Source organism: Osmerus eperlanus, chromosome 1, assembly GCF_963692335.1.
Source record: "Osmerus eperlanus chromosome 1, fOsmEpe2.1, whole genome shotgun sequence".
NCBI classification, from domain to species: domain Eukaryota; kingdom Metazoa; phylum Chordata; class Actinopteri; order Osmeriformes; family Osmeridae; genus Osmerus; species Osmerus eperlanus.
In genome coordinates, this window is record NC_085018.1 from 18,374,826 (window position 1) to 18,386,665 (window position 11,840).

General features: G+C 49.7%; 1 protein-coding gene across 1 annotated transcript in view; it reads right to left on the reverse strand.

The window, feature by feature from the left end:
• Positions 1-9,990, reverse strand: part of LOC134017715 (low-density lipoprotein receptor-related protein 1-like) — a 12,907-nt gene extending 2,917 nt beyond the window's left edge. Inside the window, 15 exon segments of the mRNA XM_062457709.1 lie at positions 84-251; positions 1,329-1,409; positions 1,602-1,718; positions 1,960-2,085; positions 2,550-2,690; positions 3,083-3,208; positions 3,309-3,498; positions 3,698-3,920; positions 4,932-5,112; positions 5,247-5,483; positions 6,225-6,368; positions 6,476-6,665; positions 7,671-7,893; positions 8,821-8,983; positions 9,912-9,990. Of these exon segments, the coding sequence (XP_062313693.1) occupies positions 84-251; positions 1,329-1,409; positions 1,602-1,718; positions 1,960-2,085; positions 2,550-2,690; positions 3,083-3,208; positions 3,309-3,498; positions 3,698-3,920; positions 4,932-5,112; positions 5,247-5,483; positions 6,225-6,368; positions 6,476-6,665; positions 7,671-7,893; positions 8,821-8,983; positions 9,912-9,990 (2,389 nt within the window).
• Positions 9,991-11,840: the final 1,850 nt, after the last annotated feature.

An 11,840-nucleotide genomic window follows, 5' to 3' on the forward strand; every position in this document is an offset into this window, starting at 1 on the left:
TTGACACTTAAGATGTCACTCGCTTGATTAGCTGTGGGTCTGAGACTTCCCTCTGATTGGTTGGTCCCTGTGCCGGAACTCACCCTGGTTGGTGCAGTTGGCGTGGGTCTCGTCGCTGTAGTCGCCACAGTCGTTGTCGCCGTCGCAGGTCCAGTAGTCTGGGATGCAGCGCCCGCTGTTACACTTGAACTGGGCGCTGGAGCAGGAGTGGCTGCAGCCCGCCTCGTCGCTGTTGTCCCCGCAGTCGTTGTCTGGAACACACGCACACACAGTCAGACCTCTCACACACACACGTGACGCTCCCTTGAGAAATGCTGAGATATTCGCCCAGATCATGGACCCGTTTGAATCTTTTTCTTACACATAGCTTTACAGGCTAGATGGTACACGTCACGTTACTTTTACCACCAAATAGAACTTCAACCAAACTGATTATCAGGAAAGAGAGAGAGAAGACAGAGTATAAAATAAATCACAGAAACTGCATAGATCAAACCATGCACCATGAGTGAATGTACCCAGCACTGATACATTGAGCTTGGCAGCAGAGGCAGAACGTCCTCCCTGGTCTACAGGGGTGAAAGCAGCCCTACACTGAAGGATCACAAGGAAGGTCTTTTCTGTTTTTGTCCCCCTCATTTCTCGAAAGCACCTCCGATAATATGCTTCAGTTTTGTATGCTCAGATTTACAGTTATAGCATAGATCTCTGTCCCTGGATTAAGCGCATATAAGCAGCAGCTGTGGTGAGTTTTACTGAAATAAATAATAGTTTACTTGTAAAAATATCATTAGTAGAGAAGCAGGCCGGCTCCTAACCGATCTATCCCTATAGGCCTTGAGGGAGGCCGTGGCCTAGCAGAGTCTAGTCAAGGTTTCCCTGCTCCGCCACAGCGAGGCTTAAGCCTGCAGCGTCATGGCGATGGTGCATGTTGATCTATGCACTAACCGGTTGGGTTCGGACAATTCAACTCATCAGAGCCATCCCCACAATCCTTTTCTGAAAGACAGAACCAACGGGAGACAGCAGAGTGGGCGCACAGCACAACACCAGACAACACGCATGGAACAACAACAGTAACCGACACCTGATTGACAGTGGGAGACCAGGCAAGCACAGACACACAAACATCCTCACAGGACAAGAAGACAGCTGGAGCTTATGGGGTGGCAGGTGAACATTACCCAGCATGCTGAGCTACAGGCCAGCGTGACAGCGTGACAGCGGGGCACACAGAGCAGCTGGAGGAGGAGGGGGGGGGGGGGGGGGGCGAAGGAGAGGAGGCGAGGAGGAGGGGAAGGAGGAGGGGGGGAGACAGAGACTCTTACCATTGTCACAGCGCCAGTTGATGTTGATGCAGCGGCCGTTGTTGCAGGTGAACTGGGTCAGGGGGAAGCAGGTGGGGTACGCTGGGGACAAAGTGACACTGGTGTCAGCCAGGAGAAACTACACACAGCATGAATGACCAGATGGGATCAGGAAGTCTGAAGTATCTGCCTTGAGAAGGCTGTAAATGCCCCCCTGAGCCACAGTCATGTGACCTCTCAGGAAAAGAGCTTAATGACCGCAGGATAATGGTTCTAGGTTAAGAGGTGACTCACCACAGGAGCCGGGCTCGTCTGAGAGGTCCCCACAGTCGTCGTCCAGGTCACATGTCCATGACAGGGGGATGCAGCGCCCGCTAGCACACGAGTACTGGTTAGGCGGGCACGTGCGCGCTGGAGCAGAAGAGGACGGTTGTCATGGGGGAGTTGGCATAGAGATAGCCCACCTCTACTGTGGAAGTGCCTCTACTCACAAGCCCCATGTTGCCCTTTGAAATGCTACAACATGGGTCCGAATCGAAGAAGAGGAATGGCTATATTTTTAGGCCCTTATAGCTTTCTGAATAAATGTTTTTAGGAAAGCAGATATCCAGTGCCTGTCTACGGTGGGCTTGTGTGTGTGTGCGCATCCTACCAGAGCAGGTGGTGTTGGACTCATCCTCATCATTTCCACAGTCGTTGTCTCCGTCACACAGCCAGCGGAGGGAAATACAGCGGTTATTCTGGCACTTAAACCTGTCGGCAGGGCAGGTGTGCTGGTCTGGGGAGCGGGAAATGGAGGAATAGATTGAGCGAGGGGTCAAGGTAGAGGAGTGGGGGAGGTGGGGCACAGGGATACAGTGTAAGCACGAGCATATAGTGTGTTTTGGACAAGGTCTTGTTTTGTCTGAAAATGGAGCCTGTCTGCACTCTGGCCACAGACAGACAGACAGACTGGCTAAGAGCTTTTCCAGACCCACCAACATTCCCGCATACCTACACACACACACACACGCACAGGTCTGGCCTTTCTCAATTCATTCTGGCATCAACAGACTGTCAAAGTGAAACTGCTGGAGGCCATGTGACCCCAGTGGTCCAGAGATGGGAGGAGAGGAGATGAGAGAAGGCAGCTGGTCTATTACCAGCAGGGTGGATGTTGACAGGTGCCCTTTATACTCAAACTCTGGATTATTACTGTACTCTGGAGTCTGTGTGTGTGTGCGCGCGTGCGTGCAGACTCACGGCACAGCTCTGGGGCCTCATCGCTGTTGTCCAGACAGTCGTTATCTCCGTCACACTTCCATCTCTCCTGGATACAGCGGTTGTTTTTACATGCAAACTCTCCTGGCTGGCACTGAGGAGGGGGGATGTACGAGGGGTTGGCTGGGTGGAGGGGTAACAACAGGGAAAAGGGAGTGGAAGAAAACCGTTCAAGATCTCAACTCGAATTAAAACGGCCTGAATTGGGAGTCCATGTTGAATTCCAACACAGCATCTCAGTGGAGGGAGTCAGGGAGACAAGAGTGGAACTGTGTACCTCACACTCTGCCCAAACAAAATCTATCAGTCCATAATCCAAGCCTAAACTGGGCTGCTGCTTCACACATGAGAAGGATTTCGGCTTGCATGCGACACATACACACGGTTAAACTTGGAGATAAGGTTTTATCCTTGTTTAATCTGCGTAATCCTACTTCCCCTAGTCCCCTACTTTGATCATGGTTCTAGAGAAAGACAGACATGTGACCGACACACACACACACACCCACCCCTACCTTTGCAGCTGACGTTGTCATGGTCGTCCAGTAGTTGGTCCTCTGCACAGGCACACTGTCTCCCTTCAGGGATGGCCAGACAAAGGCTGCTGCAGCCACCATTGTTGACACGACAGGCGTTCGACCCTGTAGACACGCACACACACACACATTCTTGGTTTGACAGAGAGGAGCAGGTGTAATGACAAACAGAAGGATGGAGTTGTAGGAGGACTGGGGCGGTTACCTTGCTGCTCCTGGGCATCGTACATGCGGATCTCAAAGATGGGCGGTCTCTCGTTGCGGAGCAGCGTGGCGTGGTTGGTGGTGGTGTCCAACTTAAAGATGCTGCCACTGCGGTACTCATTCCAGAACAGGAAGTGCTTGTAGTGGCACAGGCCGAAGGCGTGGTTCAGCTCCTGGCCCTCGTACACAGTCTGACCACACAGACAGTAGGAGGGAGACATACAGTCAACCCAGAAACAGTCGACCAATAGCCCCAGATGTTGGTCAAAACTAAACTAAACGCCTTTATAATCTAATGAACCACAGTGGTTACGGTGGACCACGTCAGGCCCGTCAAATCCATTTTGAAAAACTAAAACGACCTCCTCCACCCTAACCCGTGTAGCTCACCTTGCGTTCGGTGCTGTTGAGGTAGACCATCTCGATGCGGTCGTAGTAGGCGTCCACCCAGTACAGCAGGCCCTGGGCGATGTCCAGGCTCAGGCCGTTGGGCCACAGCACCGTCTTACTGGTCAGGAACACGTTCCTGTTGGAGCCGTCCATCCAGGCCCGCTCAATCTTCCCTCTCTTACTCTCCTTTGGGTCCTCCTCCCAATCGGTCCAATACATCCACCTAGGGAGGCCACCCAAGACAGTCAGTCTCTCTGTGTGTGTGTGTGTGTGTGTGTGTGTGTGTGTGTGTGTGTGATAATGTCAGCCCCTTCCTCCTCCCCTAAAGCACAGGCAGTTCATGTGCAAGCAGAGGCATAGCCTACTGTAAATGGGACATGTCAATCAAGACCTTGAGGAATCAGTTTAGTTTCAGGTCTAGTTCTGCGCTCATCCATCACCAGGAGGCGCCGTCCCCAATTTCTTTCTCTCTCACACACACACACACACACACACTCACATCTCTATTGCACTGACATGAGAAACTATCTCCCCCCCCCACGCGGTCTGAGGCTGACTGATGACAGCCTTACAGACAGGGAGTGGATTTCTCCAGGTAAGCGTAAAGAAACAAATCTCCCTGTCCTTGTCGATCTGAAGAGTTTAAAGACACTACACACACACACACACAAATAGATTAAGACATAGGAAGTATGTATTAAAGCCTTTGTTTGGCCAGTGAACAGACAGTCATCTGTGGATGAACACAGTGAAGAGAGAAATAAAACAGCGGGTGCATAAACCTGAAGACTCAATCTGAGCCTGAGCTGGGATGATTGAGACTGAAGACTAAGTAGCAATAAGAAGGTAAAAAAAGACCATCAGAGAACAGGTGGGAAAGAAGTGATGAAATTGGTGAACTACTGAAGGGAGACCAGGCTTTCAGTCACTGGAATCTAAGTAGACAAGCATCCAACTGATTGGAGCTGAGCACCACCCTCTCTGACTCCCTACCTCTCTCACTCTTGCGCACACACACCCAAACTTAATTTCCCGGCCAACTCTCCATTCATTTCAAAGCCACAAACATGCTGGGAAGAGACATTGATTTCTAAGCCAAAATCATTTATATTCAGTAGCCTTCCTCTCCCACCGCACGCATATTAAAGCCCTAGGTGTACCATGTCCCTACCGTGCTGCTAGCACTCCCCAAACATCTCAGCCCCAGACCACAACAACCCCCTCCACAACTCACCCATGCAGTGGGTCCACAACGATGGCTCGTGGGTGGGTCATCTTGCCCTCAATGAGGGTTTTGCGAGTCTGTGAGGCCTTCTCCAGCCGGGCCACACTGATGCTCTTCTTGGGCCCGTCGTCTGTCCAGTACAGGTTATCAGCCATCCAGTCCACTGCTATACCCTCCACGGTGTGGATCCCTGAGCACGGCCACCAGACATGGCCCACAGAAGACATGAGAACAAACATTTTGGATCAGCCTTCAACAACAACAAAAAAGCTGTTCCCCCCCAAATATTCCAGATGTTCCAAAATGACGGCGGTGTTACAGTACCTTCCTTGAGGATGGTGTCCCTCTCCGTGCCATCGATCTTCTGCCGGCCGATGAGGAAGCTGGTGGCATCGGCGAAGTAGATGAACTCGCTCTCGGCGTGGAAGTCCAGCGCCCGGGGGTTCATCAGGTTCTCTATGGGGATCATGTACTCGTCGGGCACCTTGGCATTCATGTCCATGCCCCGGATAACCCCTGGACGACCTTTACCGTAGACCAGGAAGAGCTCGTGCTCTGGTTCTGAAGGGGGGACAGGAGAGAGAACCCTTCACTTGGCTTGACTAAGGACGTTTACTGGACCACAGTAAGATGGATGAGGCGGCTGGAATGGTCCTGGCATCACGGAATCCTCATCATCCAATCACCTCGTAACATACAACAGAAGCAATGAGTTAAACACTGACTCATTAATAGCACGGTCAATTACATTCCATCGATCAAGACAGGAAGTGACATGCAGGAGCAACAGTCCTTAATGGAAGTCTAATAGATTTTTCACTAATTGGTGTTGGTGTCACTGCATGGTGGTGGAAATGAGAGGAGAAGATTGCCACTCTGAGTGCCGTCTTCAAAGCCAAAACCAATCACTACATCTGAGATGAAGTAACAGACTGTTAATACACACCCACTGAGTCAAGATAATGAGAGACAGAGACATTATTCTAGTCAAATATGGGAGTAATCAATTGAGAAAGGCCTGTCTGTCCATGACTGTTCCCAGTGCGAGGAGCTTCTCATATTAGGCTCAAATACCAGAATGAGGAATCAGAATCAGAATGGGTTTTATTCGCCATGAAAGTTTGCACAGACAAGGAATTTGCTTTGGAGGACTTTTTCTCTCAGTTACATATACAGCGGTACTATAGTGCATCTGACAGTGGATTGGCTGGTTGGTACAGTCTAACAGTGGATTGGCTGGTTGGTCCAGTCTCTGACAGTGGATTGGCTGGCTGGTCCAGTCTTAGACTGGGCACTACTCACTCTTGCAGGATTTGCCATCACTGCCCAGGCTGAAGCCGGAGCGACAGCGGCAGGTGCGGGTCTTGTGGCTGTTGCCCAGGAGACAGATGTCAGAGCAACCTCCAGCCTTCCCGAACTGGTCTGGAGCACAGGCATGACTCCGCACTGCACACACACACACACACACACACACAGGGGGGCATCAACTGGATGTGACACTGCTGAGCGGGAGGTCTCCAGGCGATGCGTTTGTGTGCAGGCGTGAGTGTTACCTGGAGGCTGGCGTCTCTGGTGGTAGACATGCAGCGCTCCGCCCTTGTCCACGCGGGTGACCACCTGGTAGTCAGAGCTGTTGAAGCGGTTGACTCTGATCACGCTGGTCTTGGGCTGCATGTTGGCGTTGTCCGAGTTGGTGGCATACAGGTAGTTCTCAAACACTGTCAGACCATACAGGTGCTCAATCTGAGGGGGGGGTGGGGGGGGTGGAATCAAGAGGTAAATACTTTGAATAAAATAACACATGGCTACTGTTAAAGTATTCTCCCAGAACGGTCATGACCAGGCCCAAACGTAATACGCGGGCGCAGAATTCCGACAAAAATCTGCAGATTTTCAAATAGAACGCATCGGTCTGAGGCAAAATGTAAATAAACTTTGCAACTCATATTACGTCTCTATTATTAAAACGTTAGCCAAAAATGCTAAGAATTGAAAAGGAAACACTTATCGACCCAAATGACAGCAAGAGACATGGCCAGGGAGTTTCCAGGCCATCTTTATGAGGATGGATCAATACTTTTTTGCAAAGTCTGTCAACATTCAATCGACCATATTCGGCGTCAAACTGTTGTGGAACATCTTCGGTCGCTCCGACATAAGAACAGGAAGGCTAGCATAATTTTGCACATCTCTGCAGATTTTCAGTCTGAATAACCGCAGAAAATGTGGAACAACATCCGCGTATTCCGTTTGGGCCTGGTCATGACTACAGTATGTGTGTTAATCATCATGATGCATCTGCTTCAAAATTCGGGAGCCCTTGTAGACCTCACTTTCCATAACTATAAAACACACAGAAAAGTGTGTGTGTGTGTGTCTGCCTCTGGTCTGGTCAGTAAATGAACACCATTACTCTGGAGCACAGACAGGTCTGAAAGGGCAGCTAACACATAAAAGGCGTCTCCTCAAAGCCTGGCTCAATCAACAGCCTTTTCTCAGACACTATCAATCAGCCTTCCTAATGAAAAGGCTCATGTCCAGTCCTGCTCTATACACACAGCTCACCAGTCAGCCCAGGGACTGCGTCACACACACACACACACAGCATGTATGTCCCCCTTGAAAGGTTAGTTTTAATCTAAGCTAGTTTGTCTAAATAGAATGGCATCTCTCTACAAAATGATAAGTGTTTTGCCACAGCTTATAGGCCAGAGCTGGAAGTGTGGTGGCGCATGTTGATGACCTCACCAGCAGGCCTTGGATGATCGTGTGTCGGTTTTTGCCCTCGTAGTCCACCACCTCGATGTAGTCCAGGTAGGCATCGGCCCAGTAGACCAGCTTGTTGACCAGGTCCAGGGTGATACCATGGGGGAACACGATCTTACTGTCCACCAGCTTGGTCCTGTTCTGACCATCCATGTCACAGCGCTCCACCTTGGGGATCTGACCATAGTCTGTGAAGAACACCTTCCTGTACAGAGGGAAGAAGACACTCATTGATTCTGTCATGAATACATCTCCATACCGACGATAAACTGATGAATCAATCTCTTTCTCATTTCCTTCCAAGTGATTCTTTGATGGATTTCTCCTATATTGGCTGGATGCTAAGCAGTGTTTCCCTGGGGGTGACCAATGCCTCCACAGCCAGATACAGGACTTTGCCAATACAACACAGCACAGAGATGCTCTCTCTGTCTCTCTGGTATCAAACCAGTTTGATGTTCATGTCTTTTACACATGTTAGCTTGAGTCATGTTTTCTCTATAGAGTCTATTTCCTAAAGCAGTTTACTCCTCCAATTCCAAAAAAATCTGAGTACTTAAAAGTTTCTTTATGCTTCCACAGTAGAAGCTAAACTGATGTTCCCCTCATCCTCCAACAATGTAGCTGACCACAAAAAGGGATACTGGAGCAAACGTACCAAAGCAGATGACTGGAGGAAGCAATTATTACTGTGGAAATTGGCTGGAATGAATAACAAATATGCTCACACACAAAAACACACATACATACACAAACTGAAACAAACACAATAAAGTCCTTCAGGAATTAAGAGTTTGAGACCTCTGTCATTGGTGGTGGGCCTGAAATAAAAACATGACTTTACTAAGAAAATGGAATGGTGGATTTGGAAGGCCCAGGGCACAGAAATACAACTGAAACATCTGCAGTCTATTATTCCAAACCAAACTTTCAGTCCAGCAGCTCTCCGTCTAAGAGTTCCAATAAGTCCAAAAGTTTAGAAGAACTACCACCCTGCATCTTGATGTATGCCCCAAACAACCCCATCAATCCATACCTCCATCCATCCTTACTTCCAAAGAAGCTCCCTGAAATCATTATTTTAATGGACATCGCCCTACTATTGTGTGTGTGTGTGTTTGTGTCAGCTCACCCCATGGAGGGGTCTAGGGCGATGCCTTTGGGGTTGTAGAGCTCCTGGTCCAGCAGGGTGACACACGTCTGGCCGTCCTTGTCACAAACAAAGATCCGGTCGTCCACGTCATCAACAAAGTAGAAGTTTCCTGTCAGCCAGTCTATGGCCATCTGCTCCACATCTGGAGAGAGGGGGAGGGAGACAGAGAGGGAGACAGAGAGGGAGAGAGGGGGATGGAGACAGAGAGGGAGAGGGAGAGAGAGAGGGAGAGAGAGAGGGAGACAGAGAGGGAGAGGGAGAGAGAGAGGGAGACAGAGAGGGAGACAGAGAGGGAGAGAGAGAGGGAAACAGAGAGGGAGAGAGAGAGGGAGACAGAGAGGGAGAGAGAGAGGGAGAGAGAGAGGGAGACAGAGAGGGAGAGAGAGAGGGAGACAGAGAGGGAGAGAGAGAGGGAGACACAGAGGGAGAGAGGGGGAGGGAGACAGAGAGGGAGACAGAGAGGGAGAGAGGGGGAGGGAGACAGAGAGGGAGACAGAGAGGGAGAGAGAGAGGGAGACAGAGAGGGAGACAGAGAGGGAGAGAGAGAGGGAGACAGAGAGGGAGACAGAGAGGGAGACAGAGAGGGAGAGAGGGAGACAGAGAGGGAAGGAGAGTGGGAGAGGGACATTTGAGAGTTGTCTTAACCTTTGTCTTGGTAACAAAGTCCTAGAGTGCTGAGTCCCGGTAGGGGGAAGACTGCGTAGTTAGTACAGACACACATACACACAGGAGTTTCTAACGGTGAGGTAAGGGTAGAGGTCTCCATCAAGGTAGACGGAGCATGTCCATGAGCTGTAAGCTGAAAATCCTGCCGAGCTAACTCTTCAGTGTATAGTAAACTAACCTCAAGGTAAACATCTGACTACAATATGTGCTCTCATTCCTCACGAATCTGCAGCACACACTACTGGCATCAAACCGAAAAATGTGTGTGTGCGGGCCGAGTGTGCTGTATGTACATATGTGCGGCAGAGGGGTGAGAAGTCTGACTCATAGTCATAAGATGGAGGAGGAATCCAAATTAGGCAGCAATCCACTGTTGTAGGCAGTGGCTGAACCCCACAGAAAACCCTCCAGGAAAACACAGATCCGTGCAGACACAATCTGCTCTCGTTTGGTGGAGGTCTCAACCTGGTTTATTTGACTCATCATGGCTCAAATCCCCATACTGAGGCAAGATCCCAGCCCCACCACAGCCGGAAGGTGAAAGGTTTGAACACACACAAACACACACAGTCACTACCTCCAAGCTTTCAACCTCACCCGAGCAACCCTTCAGACTGAAAGCGAACACACACCCACAGATGGAGAAAGCGAGGAGGGGTTGTGAGGAAGAGAGAAGGAAAGAAAAACATACACACTTGCTATTCGTACTATCACACACACACACACACACCATAGATGAGCTGTAGCTAGGGATCACAGAAAGAGGCTCATTGTTGGAGCTGAAGGAAAGAGAACCTTGGGGATCTGAGCGATACAGGCCTTTCAAATAGTAATATTATCAGTGAGATTCAAGTGTGTTTGTGTGGCGTGTGTAAATGGGGAAGTGGGAGAACGACAGACAAAAAGAGAGAGGGAGAAGCAGGGGGCCACACTACCCACAAGTAATGTGGCTCTGTATTTTCACAGCTGCAGCAAGTTTTGCTCGCCCTCCAAGTGTGCAAAGCAGATACCACAAGAACCCATCGACTTTCTGCAAGACACGCATGCACGTGCACACGCACGCCTCTGAAATCAAGCTAATGTCTTGACCCTACTTAACAGATGTATGAGGAGGAGACAGTGGTATTCTCTGGTGTGTGTGCTGGGGTGACGGGGTCTCTCCGCTGATTTAGAGGGGCTGGGGGGGTCACTTTCTAGAACCAGGAGGAGTCTCGTGGGGAGGGGGAAATGACGAGGCAAATTCCAAGGCCTAAGAGGGTAATAAAACTGAGCAAGAGTGAAAGCTTACCAGCTCCTGCCCTATAAATCCAACTGGAATTCAAAAGCTGCTTTAATTGTAGAAACATTTTCAAATGGATTGACCGGTAGGATGGTGTAGAATAGAGTGTAAGAGAGACAGGCAGCGATAGTAGCCCCTTTCATACGGAGATCCAGCAATATTGTCTTAGGTAAGAAGACCCCTCATTATGCCAGCTTTGCTATTTTGACAGAACCAAACAAAGCTGGCATAATGCCACCCCATGTTTGATTTTAGATAGCACGCCGAGGTTCCAGAATTAGAGGTGCAGCGTCAGCGTCTAGAGTGTTGTCCCTCCTGCCAGCTCTCGCTTTTACACAGACGTCCATCTGGCTCTGTGACTACCTCTGCTGCCGACTTAATGCCCGTACAACAATAACCCCCCATTCTGTATTCATATCTTCTATATAGAACTGCGACGCAGCATAACGGTCCAACATTCTTGCCTTGAACAGGCTGTGTAAAAGGGACTACAAAGAGAGAGAGACAGAGAGAGAAAGATTCGATTTCCACAAGGGAAACTTGGCCATTGTGCAGTACCGGCTCTGAAGTTTATGGGAATCAGGGACCACATTCCCAAAGGTGCTTTTAATTTGAACACAGAGTTCTGCTTAAACCCTTCCAGCTGCCTTGCCCTTCCCCCACATACACTGATTAAACTACGGATAAAGAAATGGGAAAGAGAGAAGAGGGTTGTGCAACACTCTAAAAGTACCTGCTGCTCCCGAAAACAGAACACTGGAAAAAACCCTCCATCCCCTGTTCCTCGTCTGGTAAACAGAAAAACCTCTTTCCCCCTTCCTCCCAACTTCTCTAACCTCATCTTCCTCCATGGATCATCCCCCCGGACCCTCCCACCTTCTCTGCCTGTTTCCTGGAGGAAGGGAAAGACAGTCTGGACTCATTAACTGGAGTTCAGTCTGCCTGAAATTGCACTATAAAAACAACATAATTGGAAAAGCAGGCAGTTCTTTTCTATTTTTTTCACTCCAAAATAACATAACAGGGGCAGACAGTTCCAAAGCCCTGTACAGTG